The sequence below is a fragment of the Oncorhynchus clarkii genome, unplaced genomic scaffold (genome assembly GCF_045791955.1).
Source record: "Oncorhynchus clarkii lewisi isolate Uvic-CL-2024 unplaced genomic scaffold, UVic_Ocla_1.0 unplaced_contig_3503_pilon_pilon, whole genome shotgun sequence".
Lineage (NCBI taxonomy): Eukaryota > Metazoa > Chordata > Actinopteri > Salmoniformes > Salmonidae > Oncorhynchus > Oncorhynchus clarkii.
Genome location: NW_027261139.1, coordinates 141,279 through 159,842, shown reverse-complemented (window position 1 = coordinate 159,842; position 18,564 = coordinate 141,279). Strand labels below are relative to the sequence as shown.

The 18,564-nt window shown below is 45.6% G+C and overlaps 1 protein-coding gene across 1 annotated transcript in view; it reads left to right on the top strand.

Annotated features, from left to right (window-relative positions):
* The first annotated feature begins 6,394 nt into the window (after window positions 1–6,394).
* LOC139405201 (synaptotagmin-7-like) overlaps window positions 6,395–18,564 on the top strand; it is a 117,588-nt gene continuing 105,418 nt past the window's right edge. Inside the window, exon 1 of the mRNA XM_071147630.1 lies at window positions 6,395–6,515. Within this exon, the coding sequence (XP_071003731.1) occupies window positions 6,418–6,515 (98 nt within the window). The 5' untranslated portion in view covers window positions 6,395–6,417. The remainder of the gene's footprint in view (window positions 6,516–18,564) is intronic.

Sequence of the window (18,564 nt, the reverse complement as noted above, 5' to 3'; positions counted from 1 at the left end):
TAGTCGGTGTGTCTCTTCACTACATCATAATGTATAGTCTGTGTGTCTCTTCACTACATCATAATGTATAGTCTGTGTGTCCCGTCACTACATCATAATGTATAGTCTGTGTGTCTCTTCACTACATCATAATGTACAGTCTGTGTGTCCCTTCACTACATCATAATGTATAGTCTGTGTGTCTCTTCACTACATCATAATGTATAGTCTGTGTCCCGTCACTACATCATAATGTATAGTCTGTGTGCCCCTTCACTACATCATAATGTATAGCCTGTGTGTCTCTTCTCTACATCATAATGTATAGTCTGTGTCCCGTCACTACATCATAATGTATAGTCTGTGTGCCCCTTCACTACATCATAATGTATAGTCTGTGTGTCTCTTCACTACATCATAATGTATAGTCTGTGTGCCCCGTCACTACATCATAATGTATAGTCTGTGTGTCCCGTCACTACATCATAATGTATAGTCTGTGTGTCTCTTCACTACATCATAATGTATAGTCTGTGTGTCCCGTCACTACATCATAATGTATAGTCTGTGTCCCGTCACTACATCATAATGTATAGTCTGTGTGCCCCTTCACTACATCATAATGTATACTCTGTGTGTCCCGTCACTACATCATAATGTATAGTCTGTGTGTCTCTTCACTACATCATAATGTATAGTCTGTGTGTCCCGTCACTACATAATAATGTATAGTCTGTGTGTCCCGTCACTACATCATAATGTATAGTCTGTGTGCCCCGTCACTACATCATAATGTATAGTCTGTGTGTCCCGTCACTACATCATAATGTATAGTCTGTGTGTCTCTTCACTACATCATAATGTATAGTCTGTGTGTCTCTTCACTACATCATAATGTATAGTCTGTGTCCCGTCACTACATCATAATGTATAGTCTGTGTGTCTCTTCACTACATCATAATGTATAGTCTGTGTGTCTCTTCACTACATCATAATGTATAGTCTGTGTGCCCCGTCACTACATCATAATGTATAGTCTGTGTGTCCCGTCACTACATCATAATGTATAGTCTGTGTGTCTCTTCACTACATCATAATGTATAGTCTGTGTGTCCCGTCACTACATCATAATGTATAGTCTGTGTGTCTCTTCACTACATCATAATGTATAGTCTGTGTGTCTCTTCACTACACCATAATGTATAGTCTGTGTGTCCCGTCACTACATCATAATGTATAGTCTGTGTGTCCCGTCACTACATCATAATGTATAGTCTGTGTGTCTCTTCACTACATCATAATGTATAGTCTGTGTGTCCCGTCACTACATCATAATGTATAGTCTGTGTGTCCCGTCACTACATCATAATGTATAGTCTGTGTGTCTCTTCACTACATCATAATGTATAGTCTGTGTGCCTCTTCACTACATCATAATGTATAGTCTGTGTGTCTCTTCACTACATCATAATGTATAGTCTGTGTGCCTCGTCACTACATCATAATGTATAGTCTGTGTGTCTCTTCACTACATCATAATGTATAGTCTGTGTGTCTCTTCACTACACCATAATGTATAGTCTGTGTGTCCCGTCACTACATCATAATGTATAGTCTGTGTGTCTCTTCACTACATCATAATGTATAGTCTGTGTGCCTCATCACTACATCATAATGTATAGTCTGTGTGCCTCATCACTACATAATAATGAACCATAATGGTGACACAACACATACAGTACAGTGACTGCACACATTTTTAGTGTGTGTGTGATCCCAGCTGGACATCGGCATAATAATGATTCATAATAATGAACCACAATGAATCAACATTTTGAATCGTTATAATGAACCATCACATCAACATGATACAGGCATCACATCACAAGATACAGGCATCACATCCACATGATACCGGCATCACATCACATCCACATGATACAGGCATCACATCAACATGATACAGGCATCACATCCACATGTTACAGGCATCACATCCACATGATACAGGCATCAAATCACAAGATACAGGCATCACATCACATGATACAGGCATCACATCACATGATACAGGCCTCACATCACATCCACATGTTACAGGCATCACATCACATCCACATGATACAGGCATCACATCCACATTATACAGGCATCACATCCACATGATACAGGCATCCCATCACATCCACATGATACAGGGATCACATCCACATGTTACAGGCATCACATCCACATGATACCGGCATCACATCCACATGATACCGGCATCACATCCACATGTTACAGGCATCACATCTACATAGTACATGCATCACATCCACATGTTACAGGCATCACATCACATCCCCATGATACCGGTCACATCACATCCAAATGATACAGGCATCACATCCACATGATACAGGCATCACATCCACATGTTACAGGCATCAAATCCACATGATACAGGCATCACATCCAAATGATACAGGCATCACATCCACATGATAGAGGCATCACATCACATCCACATGATACAGGCATCCCATCACATCCACATGATACAGGGATCACATCCACATGTTACAGGCATCACATCCACATGATACAGGCATCACATCCACATGATACAGGCACCACATCCACATGATACCGGCATCACATCCACATGTTACAGGCATCACATCTACATAGTACAGGCATCACATCCACATGTTACAGGCATCACATCATATCCACATGATACCGGCATCACATCACATCCAAATGATACAGGCATCACATCCACATGATACAGGCATCAAAACCACATGTTACAGGCATCAAATCCACATGATACAGGCATCGCATCACATCCACATGATACAGGCATCACATCCACATGTTAGAGGATTCACATTCACATGATACAGGCATCACATCCAAATGTTACAGGCATCACAACCACATGTTACAGGCATCACATCACATCCACATGATACAGGCATCACATCCACATGATATAGGCATCACATCCACATGTTAGAGGATTCACATTCACATGATACAGGCATCATATCCAAATGTTACAGGCATCACAACCACATGTTACAGGCATCACATCCACATGATACAGGCATCACATCCACATGATACAGGCATCACATCACATCCACATGATACAGGCATCACATCCACATGATACACGCATTACATCACATCCACATGTTACATGCATCACATCACATGATACAGGATTTGCATCACATCCACATGATACCGACATCACATCCACATGATACAGGCATCACATCACATCCACATGATAACAGCATCACATCCACATGACACCAGCATCACATCCACATGATACAGGCATCACATCACATCCACATGATACCGGCATCACATCACATGATACCAGCATCACATCCACATGATACCAGCATCACATCCACATCTTACAGGCATCACATCACATCCACATGATACCGGCATCACATCCACATGATACAGGCATCACATCACATCCACATGTTACGGGCATCACGTCACATCCACATGATACAGGCATCACATCCACATGATACAGGCATCACATCACATCCACATGATACAGGCATCACATCCACATGATACAGGCATCACATCACATCCACATGATATAGGCATCACATCCACATGATACAGGCATCATATCACATGATACAGACATCACATCCACGTGATGCAGGCATCACATCCACATGTTACAGGCATCACATCAACATCTTACAGGCATCACATCCACATGATATCGACATCACATCCACATGATACAGGCATCACATCACATCCACATGTTACATGCATCACATCACGTGATACAGGCATCGCATCACATCCACATGATACCGACATCACATCCACATGATACAGGCATCATATCCACATGATACAGGCATCGCATCACATCCACATGATACCGGCATTACATCCACATGATACAGGCATCACATCCACATGATACAGGCATCACATCCACATGATACCGGCATCACATCCACATGTTACAGGCATCACAACCACATGTTACAGGCATCACATCACATCCAAATGATACAGGCATCACATCACATCCACATGACACAGACATCACATCCACATGATACAGGCATCACATCACATCCACATGATATCGGTATCACATCCACATGATACAGGCATCACATCCACATGATACAGGCATCACATCCACATGATACCAGCATCACATCCACATGTTACAGGCATCACAACCACATGTTACAGGCATCACATCACATCCACATGATACAGGCATCACATCACATCCACATGATACAGGCATCACATCCACATGATACAGGCATCACATCACATCCACATGTTACATGCATCACATCACATGATACAGGCATCGCATCACATACACATGATACAGGCATCACATCCACATGATACAGGCATCACATCACATCCAAATGATACAGGCATCACATCACATCCACATGACACAGACATCACATCCACATGATACAGGCATCACATCACATCCACATGATACCGGTATCACATCCACATGATACAAGCATCACATCCACATGATACAGGCATCACATCCACATGATACCGACATCACATCCACATGATACAGGCATCACATCACATCCATATGATACAGGCATCACATCACATCCACATGATACCGACATCACATCCACATGATACAGGCATCATATCCACATGATACCGGCATCACATCACATCCACATGATACAGGCATCACATCAACATGTTCCAGGCATTCTCACGCCAGGAATAGCGATGTGCTCTGTGGGTTGCAAAGGTTTTCTAACTACCTTAGTATTATCTTCAGACAGTTAAACTAATATGAGATGATACTAACTCATGATAACACAGTCCATAGTGGATACCCATGGTGTGGAAATGGTCAGTAAAGCTTAACACAGCATGATTCATAATGTTCAGTGGCTTAAATACCTCTGGGCCTCAGTTGAAAACTAGATTTATAACGGAGTTGGCTTGAATGCGTGTCACGACTTCCGCCGAGGTCGGTCCCCTCTCCTTGTTCGGGCGTCGTTCGGCGGTCGACGTCACCGGTTCTTCTAGCCATCGCCGATCCACCTTTCATTTTCCATTTGTTTTGTCTTGTTTTCCCGCACACCTGGCTTGCGTTCCCTCATTGCTCGTCTGTTTCCCCCCATGTCTGTATGTGGAATTGTCACGTGTAAATGTATGTGTACTCCAGGCTGGTTTGCGCCAGGTTATTGTTAACCCGTGCGTGTTTAGTTTTCTGAGTGCCGTGTTTTGTTTCGCCTCAATAAAGGGCTCCGTTTGCTACGCAGACTGCTACTGCTCTCCTGCACCTGACTTCCCTGCAGACAGTTACTCACTCCTTTACAATACCTCTGGACCTCAGGAGAAAACTAGATGTATTTATGTTCTCCTGGTACAGTTCGTTCCCCACTGCTATTGAAACGGTTCTAATGCAAAGCTTTTCTGTAGCCGTAGTGATGCTGCTGAATGGTTTATGTACTTGTCCACAGGCAGAGACCGTACAGTAGATAGCTACCTCCTATGAGAGACATGAGGCTACTATTGACTTGTCATGTTGCTCTGTAATAGCACATCTCAAGGCCAAGGTGGCCATCAATTGGGAGTGAAACAAACAGCTACCCCAGACCCCACACCAGCTGCCACGATAACACAATGGGCTTAAGCTGAGCTGAGTTCCAAGTGATTCCCTGTATCCTTTCTTGACCAGAGCGTATAGCTAGCTAGTGGTCGTCTAAGCTGAGCTGCGGAGACTAAAGACTGGTCTCGTTCCACTCTTCATTCGTGCACCATGGTTGGAGTGCCAGGTAGCAGCAGTGTTATATTCCCTGTGGTACATAACCCTTCACAGGCTCTCCAGTGAATCCTCTCCTCTCCTCTCCTCTCCTCCTTTCCCCCCGAAACTGACTCGACTACTGGCCCTAACCTCATTCATCCACCAGATCTACCTGTCTGTCTGTTCTGTCTCTACCAGATCTACCTGTCTGTCTGTTCTGTCTCTACCAGATCTTCCTGTCTGTCTGTTCTGTCTCTACCAGATCTACCTGTATGGGTCTCTTGTCTCTCCCCTCCCCTCCCCTCCCCTCTCCTCTCTTGTGACCTGGATTCCTGATGCAATTCACCTTTGGCACATCTCCACACCGGATCGACTTTGCTTCCTTTACCCTGTTGTTACTCAATCTCTCTCTCTCTCACGTTGTCCTCTTTCTATCCTCCTCTTCTTCTTGTTCCTGTCTTTTTCCTCCTCCTCCTCTTGTCTCTCTCTGTCTCTGCCGTGTCGGCTATTTTCCCCTCTCTCTCCTTCCTAGTGGGGTGGTGGGGGGGAGAGGGGATGGTGGGGGTCCAGCAGGTCCCTGTCGCAGTGACAGTATGAAGAGCATGATGTCTGGAGGTGGAAGTAGCTCCATGTCTGGGGGAACCAGCATGGTGATGTCGGGGGGAAAGCCCGGGAAGTGGCAGACGGTCCAGAGTCACATGCAGACCGGAGGACTCAGGCCCAAAAGGTGAGTTACAGCACTAACAGACACCAGGGAGATGGTACTGTAGAGATATAATGACTAGACACTAACAGACACCAGGGAGATGGTACTGTAGAGATATAATGACTAGACACTAACAGACACCAAGGAGATGGTACTGTAGAGATATGATGACTAGACACTAACAGACACCAAGGAGATGGTACTGTAGAGATATAATGACTAGACACTAACAGACACCGGGGCGATGGTACTGTAGAGATATAATGACTAGACACTAACAGACACCAGGGAGATGGCACTGTAGAGATATAATGACTAGACACTAACAGACGTGGTTAGATGGTATCTTCTGTAGATGTTATGGGTCAGGAACCAGGTTAGATGGTATCTTCTGTAGATGGTACGGATCAGGAACCAGGTTAGATTGTATCTTCTGTAGATGGTATGGGTCAGGAACCAGGTTAGATGGTATCTTCTGTAGATGGTACGGTTCAGGAACAAGATTAGATGGTATCTTCTGTAGATGGTACGGGTCAGGAACAAGGTTAGATGGTATCTTCTGTAGATGGTACGGGTCAAGAACCAGGTTAGATGGTATCTTCTGTAGATGGTACGGGTCAGGAACAAGGTTAGATGGTATCTTCTGTAGATGGTACGGGTCAGGAACCAGGTTAGATGGTATCTTCTGTAGATGGTACGGATCAGGAACCAGGTCAGATGGCATCTTCTGTAGATGGTACGGTTCAGGAACAAGATTAGATGGTATCTTCTGTAGATGGTACGGATCAAGAACCAGGTTAGATGGTATCTTCTGTAGATGGTACGGGTCAGGAACAAGGTTAGATGGTATCTTCTGTAGATGGTACGGGTCAGGAACCAGGTTAGATGGTATCTTCTGTAGATGGTATGGGTCAGGAACCAGGTTAGATGGTATCTTCTGTAGATGGTACGGTTCAGGAACAAGATTAGATGGTATCTTCTGTAGATGGTACGGATCAAGAACCAGGTTAGATGGTATCTTCTGTAGATGGTACGGTTCAGGAACAAGATTAGATGGTATCTTCTGTAGATGGTACGGATCAAGAACCAGGTTAGATGGTATCTTCTGTAGATGGTACGGGTCAGGAACAAGGTTAGATGGTATCTTCTGTAGATGGTACGGGTCAAGAACCAGGTTAGATGGTATCTTCTGTAGATGGTACGGGTCAGGAACAAGGTTAGATGGTATCTTCTGTAGATGGTACGGGTCAGGAACCAGGTTAGATGGTATCTTCTGTAGATGGTACGGATCAGGAACCAGGTCAGATGGTATCTTCTGTAGATGGTACGGCTCAGGAACCAGGTTAGATGGTATCTTCTGTAGATGGTATGGGTCAGGAACCAGGTTAGATGGTATCTTCTGTAGATGGTACGGGTCAGGAACCAGGTTAGATGGTATCTACCGTAGATGGTACGGCTCAGGAACAAGGTTGGATCATTTATACTGTTGATGGTACGGGTCACAAGGTTACTAGCGTTTCTCTCATCTCGAGTCTCTAGAGTTGGGGGAACGGTGAGAGTATCAATCTAGCTTATGTCACAAAGTGCTGTACAGAAACCCAGCCTAAAACCCCAAACAGCAAGCAATGCAGGTGTAGAGGCACGGAGGCTAGGAAAAACTCCCTAGAAAGGCCAGAACCTAGGAAGAAACCTAGAGGGGAACCAGGCTCTGAGGGGTGGCCAGTCCTCTTCTGGCTGTACCGGGTAGAGAGAGACCAGGCTCTGAGGGGTGGCCAGTCCTCTTCTGGCTGTACCGGGTAGAGAGGAACCAGGCTCTGAGTTGGTGGCCAGTCCTCTTCTGGCTGTACCGGGTGGAGAGGAACCAGGCTCTGAGGGGTGGCCAGTCCTCTACTGGCTGTGTCGGAGAGAGTACATGGCCATTAAGGCCAGATTGTTCTTCAAGATGTTCATAGATGACCAGCAGGGTCATTCAGAGGTCGAGACAGCAGGTGCGCTAGAGAGAGAGAGTCGAAAACAGCAGGTCCGGGTCAAGGTAGCACGTCCGGTGGACAGGAAACTGTAGCAGCAGCACGACCAGGTGGACCGGGGACAGCCAGGAGTCATCAGGACAGGTAGTCCTAAGGCATTTTCCTAGGGCTCAGGTACTCCTTGAGTGGAGGGAGAAAGAGAATTAGAGGGAGCATACTTAAATTCACACAAGACACCAAAAGAGACAGGAGAATTACACCAGATGTACCAGACTGACCCTGGCCCCCCGGCACATAGACTATTGCAGCATACAAACTGGAGGAGGGAGGTAGAGAGTAGGAGGAAGGACGGGCAAAACGAGCAGGTTCATTTAGCTTCTCTTCCCTCTTTCGATTCGCACCTCCCTTCATTCTCACACCTCCTGCCTTGTATGATTTCTCTCTCAGCAACACATTCAGTCCTTCAATACCTCCTCCCCTCTTTCTCTCATCGTTCTCTCTCTGCCCTCTGCCTATGATTGGATTCTATTTCTAGGACGCTTTAAGTGTCTGTCTCTTGTGTCGGTGTCTCTTCAGTCGGTGTCTCTTGTGTATCTTGTGTCGGTGTCTCTTGTGTCGGTGTCTCTTCAGTCGGTGTCTCTTGTGTCTCTTGTGTTGGTGTCTCTTGTGTCGGTGTCTCTTGTGTTGGTGTCTCTTGTGTCGGTGTCTCTTGTGTCAGTGTCTCTTGTGTCTCTTGTGTCTCTTGTGTCTCTTGTGCCAGTGTCTCTTGTGTCAGTGTCTCTTGTGTCTCTTGTGTTGGTGTCTCTTGTGTCGGTGTCTCTTGTGTCGGTGTCTCTTGTGTTGGTGTCTCTTGTGTCGATGTCGCTTGTGTTGGTGTCTCTTGTGTCGGTGTCTCTTGTGTCAGTGTCTCTTGTGTCTCTTGTGTCTCTTGTGTCGGTGTCTCTTGTGTCAGTGTCTCTTGTGTCAGTGTCTCTTGTGTCAGTGTCTCTTGTGTCTCTTGTGTCTCTTGTGTCAGTGTCTCTTGTGTCTCTTGTGTCTCTTGTGTCAGTGTCTCTTGTGTCAGTGTCTCTTGTGTCTCTTGTGTCTCGGTGTCTCTTGTGTTGGTGTCTCTTGTGTCGGTGTCTCTTGTGTCTCTTGTGTCTCTTGTGTCTGTTGTGTCAGTGTCTCTTGTGTCGGTGTCTCTTGTGTCTCTTGTGTCAGTCTCTCTTGTGTCGGTGTCACTTGTGTTGGTGTCTCTTGTGTTGGTGTCTCTTCAGTCGGTGTATCTTGTGTCGGTGTCTCTTGTGTCTCTTGTGTCGGTGTCTCTTGTGTCTCTTGTGTCAGTCTCTCTTGTGTCGGTGTCTCTTGTGTTGGTGTCTCTTGTGTTGGTGTCTCTTCAGTCGGTGTCTCTTGTGTTGGTGTCTCTTCAGTCGGTGTATCTTGTGTCGGTGTCTCTTGTGTCTCTTGTGTCGGTGTATCTTCAGTCGGTGTCTCTTGTGTTGGTGTCTCTTCAGTCGGTGTCTCTTGTGTTGGTGTCTCTTGTGTCGGTGTCTCTTCAGTCGGTGTCTCTTGTGTCGGTGTCTCTTGTGTTGGTGTCTCTTCAGTCGGTGTATCTTGTGTCGGTGTCTCTTGTGTCGGTGTCTCTTGTGTTGGTGTCTCTTCAATGGATGTCTCTTGTGTCGGTGTCTCTTGTGTCGGTGTCTCTTGTGTCGGTGTCTCTTGTGTCAGTGTCTCTTGTGTCTCTTGTGTCTCTTGTGTCTCTTGTGCCAGTGTCTCTTGTGTCAGTGTCTCTTGTGTCTCTTGTGTTGGTGTCTCTTGTGTCGGTGTCTCTTGTGTCGGTGTCTCTTGTGTTGGTGTCTCTTGTGTCGATGTCGCTTGTGTTGGTGTCTCTTGTGTCGGTGTCTCTTGTGTCAGTGTCTCTTGTGTCTCTTGTGTCTCTTGTGTCTCTTGTGTCGGTGTCTCTTGTGTCAGTGTCTCTTGTGTCAGTGTCTCTTGTGTCAGTGTCTCTTGTGTCTCTTGTGTCTCTTGTGTCAGTGTCTCTTGTGTCTCTTGTGTCTCTTGTGTCAGTGTCTCTTGTGTCAGTGTCTCTTGTGTCTCTTTTGTCTCTTGTGTCTCTTGTGTCTCGGTGTCTCTTGTGTTGGTGTCTCTTGTGTCGGTGTCTCTTGTGTCTCTTGTGTCTCTTGTGTCTGTTGTGTCAGTGTCTCTTGTGTCGGTGTCTCTTGTGTCTCTTGTGTCAGTCTCTCTTGTGTCGGTGTCACTTGTGTTGGTGTCTCTTGTGTTGGTGTCTCTTCAGTCGGTGTATCTTGTGTCGGTGTCTCTTGTGTCTCTTGTGTCGGTGTCTCTTGTGTCTCTTGTGTCAGTCTCTCTTGTGTCGGTGTCTCTTGTGTTGGTGTCTCTTGTGTTGGTGTCTCTTCAGTCGGTGTCTCTTGTGTTGGTGTCTCTTCAGTCGGTGTATCTTGTGTCGGTGTCTCTTGTGTCTCTTGTGTCGGTGTATCTTCAGTCGGTGTCTCTTGTGTTGGTGTCTCTTCAGTCGGTGTCTCTTGTGTTGGTGTCTCTTGTGTCGGTGTCTCTTCAGTCGGTGTATCTTGTGTCGGTGTCTCTTGTGTCGGTGTCTCTTGTGTTGGTGTCTCTTCAATGGATGTCTCTTGTGTCGGTGTCTCTTGTGTTTGTGTCTCTTGTGTCGGTGTCTCTTGTGTCGGTGTCTCTTGTGTGGGTGTCTCTTCAGTCGGTGTCTCTTGTGTTGGTGTCTCTTGTGTCAGTGTCTCTTGTGTCAGTGTCTCTTGTGTCAGTGTCTCTTGTGTCTCTTGTGTCTCTTGTGTCAGTGTCTCTTGTGTCTCTTGTGTCTCTTGTGTCAGTGTCTCTTGTGTCAGTGTCTCTTGTGTCTCTTGTGTCTCGGTGTCTCTTGTGTTGGTGTCTCTTGTGTCGGTGTCTCTTGTGTCTCTTGTGTCTCTTGTGTCTGTTGTGTCAGTGTCTCTTGTGTCGGTGTCTCTTGTGTCTCTTGTGTCAGTCTCTCTTGTGTCGGTGTCACTTGTGTTGGTGTCTCTTGTGTTGGTGTCTCTTCAGTCGGTGTATCTTGTGTCGGTGTCTCTTGTGTCTCTTGTGTCGGTGTCTCTTGTGTCTCTTGTGTCAGTCTCTCTTGTGTCGGTGTCTCTTGTGTTGGTGTCTCTTGTGTTGGTGTCTCTTCAGTCGGTGTCTCTTGTGTTGGTGTCTCTTCAGTCGGTGTATCTTGTGTCGGTGTCTCTTGTGTCTCTTGTGTCGGTGTATCTTCAGTCGGTGTCTCTTGTGTTGGTGTCTCTTCAGTCGGTGTCTCTTGTGTTGGTGTCTCTTGTGTCGGTGTCTCTTCAGTCGGTGTCTCTTGTGTCGGTGTCTCTTGTGTTGGTGTCTCTTCAGTCGGTGTATCTTGTGTCGGTGTCTCTTGTGTCGGTGTCTCTTGTGTTGGTGTCTCTTCAATGGATGTCTCTTGTGTCGGTGTCTCTTGTGTCGGTGTCTCTTGTGTCGGTGTCTCTTGTGTCAGTGTCTCTTGTGTCTCTTGTGTCTCTTGTGTCTCTTGTGCCAGTGTCTCTTGTGTCAGTGTCTCTTGTGTCTCTTGTGTTGGTGTCTCTTGTGTCGGTGTCTCTTGTGTCGGTGTCTCTTGTGTTGGTGTCTCTTGTGTCGATGTCGCTTGTGTTGGTGTCTCTTGTGTCGGTGTCTCTTGTGTCAGTGTCTCTTGTGTCTCTTGTGTCTCTTGTGTCTCTTGTGTCGGTGTCTCTTGTGTCAGTGTCTCTTGTGTCAGTGTCTCTTGTGTCAGTGTCTCTTGTGTCTCTTGTGTCTCTTGTGTCAGTGTCTCTTGTGTCTCTTGTGTCTCTTGTGTCAGTGTCTCTTGTGTCAGTGTCTCTTGTGTCTCTTTTGTCTCTTGTGTCTCTTGTGTCTCGGTGTCTCTTGTGTTGGTGTCTCTTGTGTCGGTGTCTCTTGTGTCTCTTGTGTCTCTTGTGTCTGTTGTGTCAGTGTCTCTTGTGTCGGTGTCTCTTGTGTCTCTTGTGTCAGTCTCTCTTGTGTCGGTGTCACTTGTGTTGGTGTCTCTTGTGTTGGTGTCTCTTCAGTCGGTGTATCTTGTGTCGGTGTCTCTTGTGTCTCTTGCGTCGGTGTCTCTTGTGTCTCTTGTGTCAGTCTCTCTTGTGTCGGTGTCTCTTGTGTTGGTGTCTCTTGTGTTGGTGTCTCTTCAGTCGGTGTCTCTTGTGTTGGTGTCTCTTCAGTCGGTGTATCTTGTGTCGGTGTCTCTTGTGTCTCTTGTGTCGGTGTATCTTCAGTCGGTGTCTCTTGTGTTGGTGTCTCTTCAGTCGGTGTCTCTTGTGTTGGTGTCTCTTGTGTCGGTGTCTCTTCAGTCGGTGTCTCTTGTGTCGGTGTCTCTTGTGTTGGTGTCTCTTCAGTCGGTGTATCTTGTGTCGGTGTCTCTTGTGTCGGTGTCTCTTGTGTTGGTGTCTCTTCAATGGATGTCTCTTGTGTCGGTGTCTCTTGTGTCGGTGTCTCTTGTGTCGGTGTCTCTTGTGTCGGTGTCTCTTGTGTGGGTGTCTCTTCAGTCGGTGTCTCTTGTGTTGGTGTCTCTTGTGTCGTTGTCTCTTGTGTCTCTTGTGTCTCTTGTGTCAGTGTCTCTTGTGTCTCTTGTGTCTCTTGTGTCAGTGTCTCTTGTGTCAGTGTCGCTTGTGTCTCTTTTGTCTCTTGTGTCTCTTGTGTCTCGGTGTCTCTTGTGTTGGTGTCTCTTGTGTCGTTGTCTCTTGTGTCTCTTGTGTCTCTTGTGTCTGTTGTGTCAGTGTCTCTTGTGTCGGTGTCTCTTGTGTCTCTTGTGTCAGTCTCTCTTGTGTCGGTGTCACTTGTGTTGGTGTCTCTTGTGTTGGTGTCTCTTCAGTCGGTGTCTCTTGTGTTGGTGTCTCTTCAGTCGGTGTATCTTGTGTCGGTGTCTCTTGTGTCTCTTGTGTCGGTGTCTCTTCAGTCGGTGTCTCTTGTGTTGGTGTCTCTTCAGTCGGTGTCTCTTGTGTTGGTGTCTCTTGTGTCGGTTTCTCTTCAGTCGGTGTCTCTTGTGTCGGTGTCTCTTGTGTTGGTGTCTCTTCAGTCGGTGTATCTTGTGTCGGTGTCTCTTGTGTCGGTGTCTCTTGTGTTGGTGTCTCTTCAATGGATGTCTCTTGTGTCGGTGTCTCTTGTGTTTGTGTCTCTTGTGTCGGTGTCTCTTGTGTCGGTGTCTCTTGTGTGGGTGTCTCTTCAGTCGGTGTCTCTTGTGTTGGTGTCTCTTGTGTCGTTGTCTCTTGTGTCGGTGTCTCTTCAGTCGGTGTCTCTTGTGTCGGTGTCTCTTGTGTCGGTGTCTCTTGTGTTTCTTCAGTCGGTGTCTCTTGTGTTGTGTCTCTTCAGTCGGTGTCTCTTCAGTCGGTGTCTCTTGTGTTGGTGTCTCTTCAGTCTGTGTCTCTTGTGTCGGTGTCTCTTGTGTCGGTGTCTCTTGTGTCTCTTGTGTTGGTGTCCCTTCAGTCGGTGTCTCTTCAGTCGGTGTCTCTTGTGTCGGTGTCTCTTGTGTCTCTTGTGTTGGTGTCCCTTCAGTCGGTGTCTCTTGTGTCGGTGTCTCTTGTGTCGGTGTCTCTTGTGTCGGTGTCTCTTGTGTCTCTTCAGTCGGTGTCTCTTGTGTCGGTGTCTCTTCAGTCGGTGTCTCTTCAGTCGGTGTCTCTTGTGTCTCTTCAGTCGGTGTCTCTTGTGTCGGTGTCTCTTGCGTCGGTGTCTCTTGTGTTGGTGTGTCTTCAGTCTGTGTCTCTTCAGTCGGAGTCTCTTGTGTCGGTGTCTCTTGTGTCGGTGTCTCTTCAGTCGGTGTCTCTTGTGTCGGTGTCTCTTGTGTCGGTGTCTCTTGTGTCGGTGTCTCTTCAGTTGGTGTCTCTTCAGTCGGTGTCTCTTGTGTTGGTGTCTCTTCAGTCTGTGTCTCTTGTGTCGGTGTCTCTTGTGTCGGTGTCTCTTGTGTTGGTGTCTCTTCAGTCAGTGTCTCTTCAGTCGGTGTCTCTTGTGTCGTTGTCTCTTGTGTCTCTTGTGTTGGTGTCCCTTCAGTCGGTGTCTCTTCAGTCGGTGTCTCTTGTGTCGGTGTCTCTTGTGTCTCTTGTGTTGGTGTCCCTTCAGTCGGTGTCTCTTGTGTCGGTGTCTCTTGTGTCGGTGTCTCTTGTGTCGGTGTCTCTTGTGTCTCTTCAGTCGGTGTCTCTTGTGTCAGTGTCTCTTCAGTCTGTGTCTCTTCAGTCGGTGTCTCTTGTGTCTCTTCAGTCGGTGTCTCTTGTGTCGGTGTCTCTTGCGTCGGTGTCTCTTGTGTTTGTGTCTCTTCAGTCTGTGTCTCTTCAGTCGGAGTCTCTTGTGTCGGTGTCTCTTGTGTCGGTGTCTCTTGTGTCGGTGTCTCTTGTGTTGGTGTCCGTTAAGTCGGTGTCTCCTATTTTCTCTCTGTCTTTCTTCCTCCTCCCTTCCTACCTCACTTTCTCTGTATTTTCTATATCCCATCTTTCTGTCTTTATATAAAGAATCCATCTTCCTCAAAGTAGCCTCTTCAATTACATTATTTAACCCACCCTTTTCACCTTTTCTTACCCTTAGGTTCAACACCAAGCGGTTTAAAGGATCAGTCATAGGAAATGACTAAAGTAAATGTGACAGTCACCCTGTAAAATACTACTTGAGTAAAAGTCTAAAACTATTTGGTTTGAAATATATTTAATTAAGTATCAAAAGTAAACGTAATTGCTAAAATATACTTAAGTATTAAAAGTAAAAGTATAAATAATTTCAAATTTTCCAATTTATGCAAAACAGACGACTCCATTTTCTTGTGTTTTTGTTTATGCATAGCCAGGGACACTCCAACACTCAGATATAATTTACAAACGAAGCATTTGTGTTTAATGAGTCCTCCAGATCAGAGACAGGAGGGATGACCCGGGACGTTCTCTGTTTAGTGAGTCTTCCAGATCAGAGGCAGTAGGGATGATCAGGGATGTTCTCTGTTTAGTGAGTCTGACAGATCAGAGACAGTGGGGATGACCAGGGATGTTCTCTATTTAGTGAGTCCTCCAGATCAGAGACAGTGGGATGACCAGGGATGTTCTCTGTTTAGTGAGTCATCCAGATCAGAGGCAGTAGATGACCAGGGATGTTCTCTGTTTAGTGAGTCCTCCAGATCAGAGGCAGTAGGGATGACCAGGGATGTTCTCTGATTAGTGAGTCCTCCAGATCAGAGGCAGTAGAGATGACCAGGGATGTCCTCTGTTTAGTGAATCCTCCAGATCAGAGACAGTGGGGATGACCAGGGATGTTCTCTGTTTAGTGAGTCCTCCAGATCAGAGGCAGTAGGGATGACCAGGGATGTTCTCTGTTTAGTGAGTCCTCCAGATCAGAGGCAGTAGGGATGACCAGGGATGTTCTCTGTTTAGTGAGTCCTCCAGATCAGAGGCAGTAGGGATGACCAGGGATGTTCTCTGTTTAGTGAGTCCTCCAGATCAGAGGCAGTAGGGATGACCAGGGATGTTCCGTTGATAAGTTTGTGAATTGGACCACTTTCCTGTCCTGCTGGCCATTCAAAATGTAACAAGTACTTTTGGATGTCAGGGAAAATATATGGAATAAAAAGTAAATTATATTCTTTAGGAATGTAGTGTAAAAGTAAAAGTTGTAAATAGATAAGTAAAAGTTGTATATAGATAATAAAGTAAAATATAAATAGTAAATTATAGTAAATTACATAGTATAATAGTAAATTACAGATAACCCCAAGAAACTACTTAAGTACTACTTTAACGTATTTGTACTTAAGTACTTTGCACCCCTGGTATAAAGTAATATATAGTGCACAGTAATGTGAATAGCACAATGTTGACCCAGTTCAGATAGCCTGGATTACACCAGGACTCTGTCAGGGAAGGGAGAGGGAAGATATATTTAGAGAGCTGGGAAATGATTTAAAGGGGCATTTAGTGAAACTTAGCTAGAAAAATACAACCAAAAATCTCCTAGTAATATGCTGTAATATGCTGTTTACTAAATGACTAGATAATGTAATAATAATAATTAATAATAAACTAGATAATGACCTAACTGTAACTTTGATTTATTTTATTTATTTAACCTTGAACCTTTTTGTTTAACTAGTCCGTTAAGAACAAATCCATATTTACAATGACGGCCTACCAAAAGGTCTCCTGCGGAGACGGGGGCCTGGGATTAAAATGAATAAATAAATACTATATAAATATAGGACAAAACACACATCACAACAAGAGAGAACACGACACTACATAAAGAGAGACCTAAGACGACAACACAGCATGGTAGGAACACATGACAACACAACATGGTAGCAACACAACATGGTAGCAGCATGGTAGCAACACAACACGACAACAACATGGTAGCAACACAACATGACAACAACATGGTAGGAACACAACATGGTAGGAACACATGACAACACAGCATGGTAGGAACACATGACAACACAACATGGTAGCAACACAACATGGTAGGAACACATGACAACACAACATGGTAGGAACACAACATGGTAGCAGCATGGTAGCAACACAACACGACAACAACATGGTAGCAACACAACATGACAACAACATGGTAGCAACACAACATGGTAGCAACACAACATGGTAGCAACACAGCATGGTAGGAACACATGACAACACAACATGGTAGGAACACATGACAACACAACATGGTAGGAACACAACATGGTAGCAGCATGGTAGCAACACAACACGACAACAACATGGTAGCAACACAACATGACAACAACATGGTAGCAACACAACATGGTAGCAACACAACATGGTAGCAACACAACATGGTAGCAACACAACATGGTAGGAACACATGACAACACAACATGGTAGGAACACATGACAACACAACATGGTAGGAACACATGACAACACAACATGGTAGGAACACATGACAACACAACATGGTAGGAACACATGACAACACAACATGGTAGCAACACAACATGGTAGGAACACAACATGGTAGGAACACATGACAACACAACATGGTAGGAACACATGACAACACAACATGGTAGGAACACATGACAACACAACATGGTAGCAACACATGACAACACAACATGGTAGGAACACATGACAACACAACATGGTAGGAACACATGACAACACAACATGGTAGGAACACATGACAACACAACATGGTAGGAACACAACATGGTAGGAACACATGACAACACAACATGGTAGGAACACATGACAACACAACATGGTAGGAACACAACATGGTAGGAACACAACATGGTAGGAACACAACATGGTAGGAACACAACATGGTAGGAACACATGACAACACAACATGTTAGCAACACAACATGGTAGGAACACAACATGGTAGCAGCATGGTAGCAACACAACACGACAACAACATGGTAGCAACACAACATGACAACAACATGGTAGCAACACAACATGACAACAACATGGTAGCAACACAACATGACAACAACATGGTAGCAACACAACATGGTAGCAGCGTGGTAGAAACATTATTAGCCACAGACAACAGCACAAAGGGCAAGAAGGTAGAGGCAACAATACATCACACAAAGCAGCCACAACTGTCAGTAAGAGTGTCCATGATTGAGTCTTTGAATGAAGAAATCAAGATAAAACTGTCCAGTTTTAGTGTTTGTTGCAGTTCGTTCCAGTCGCTAGCTGCCGCGAACTGAAAAGATGAGCGACCCAGGGAGGTGTGTGCTTTGGGGACCTTTAACAGAATGTGACTGGCAGAACGGGTGTTGTATGTGGAGGATGAGGGCTGCAGTAGATATCTCAGATAGGGGGGAGTGAGGCCTAAGAGGGTTTTATAAATAAGCATCAACCAGTGGGTCTTGCGACGGGTATACAGAGATGACCAGTTTACAGAGGAGTATAGAGTGCAGTGATGTGTCCTATAAGGAGCATTGGTGGCAAATCTGATGGCTGAATGGTAAAGAACATCTAGCCCCTCCAGAGCACCCTTACCTGCTGATCTATAAATTACGTCTCCGTAATCTAGCATGGGTATGATGGTCACCAGAATCAGGGTTAGTTTGGCAGCTGGGGTGAAAGAGAAGCGATTACGATAGA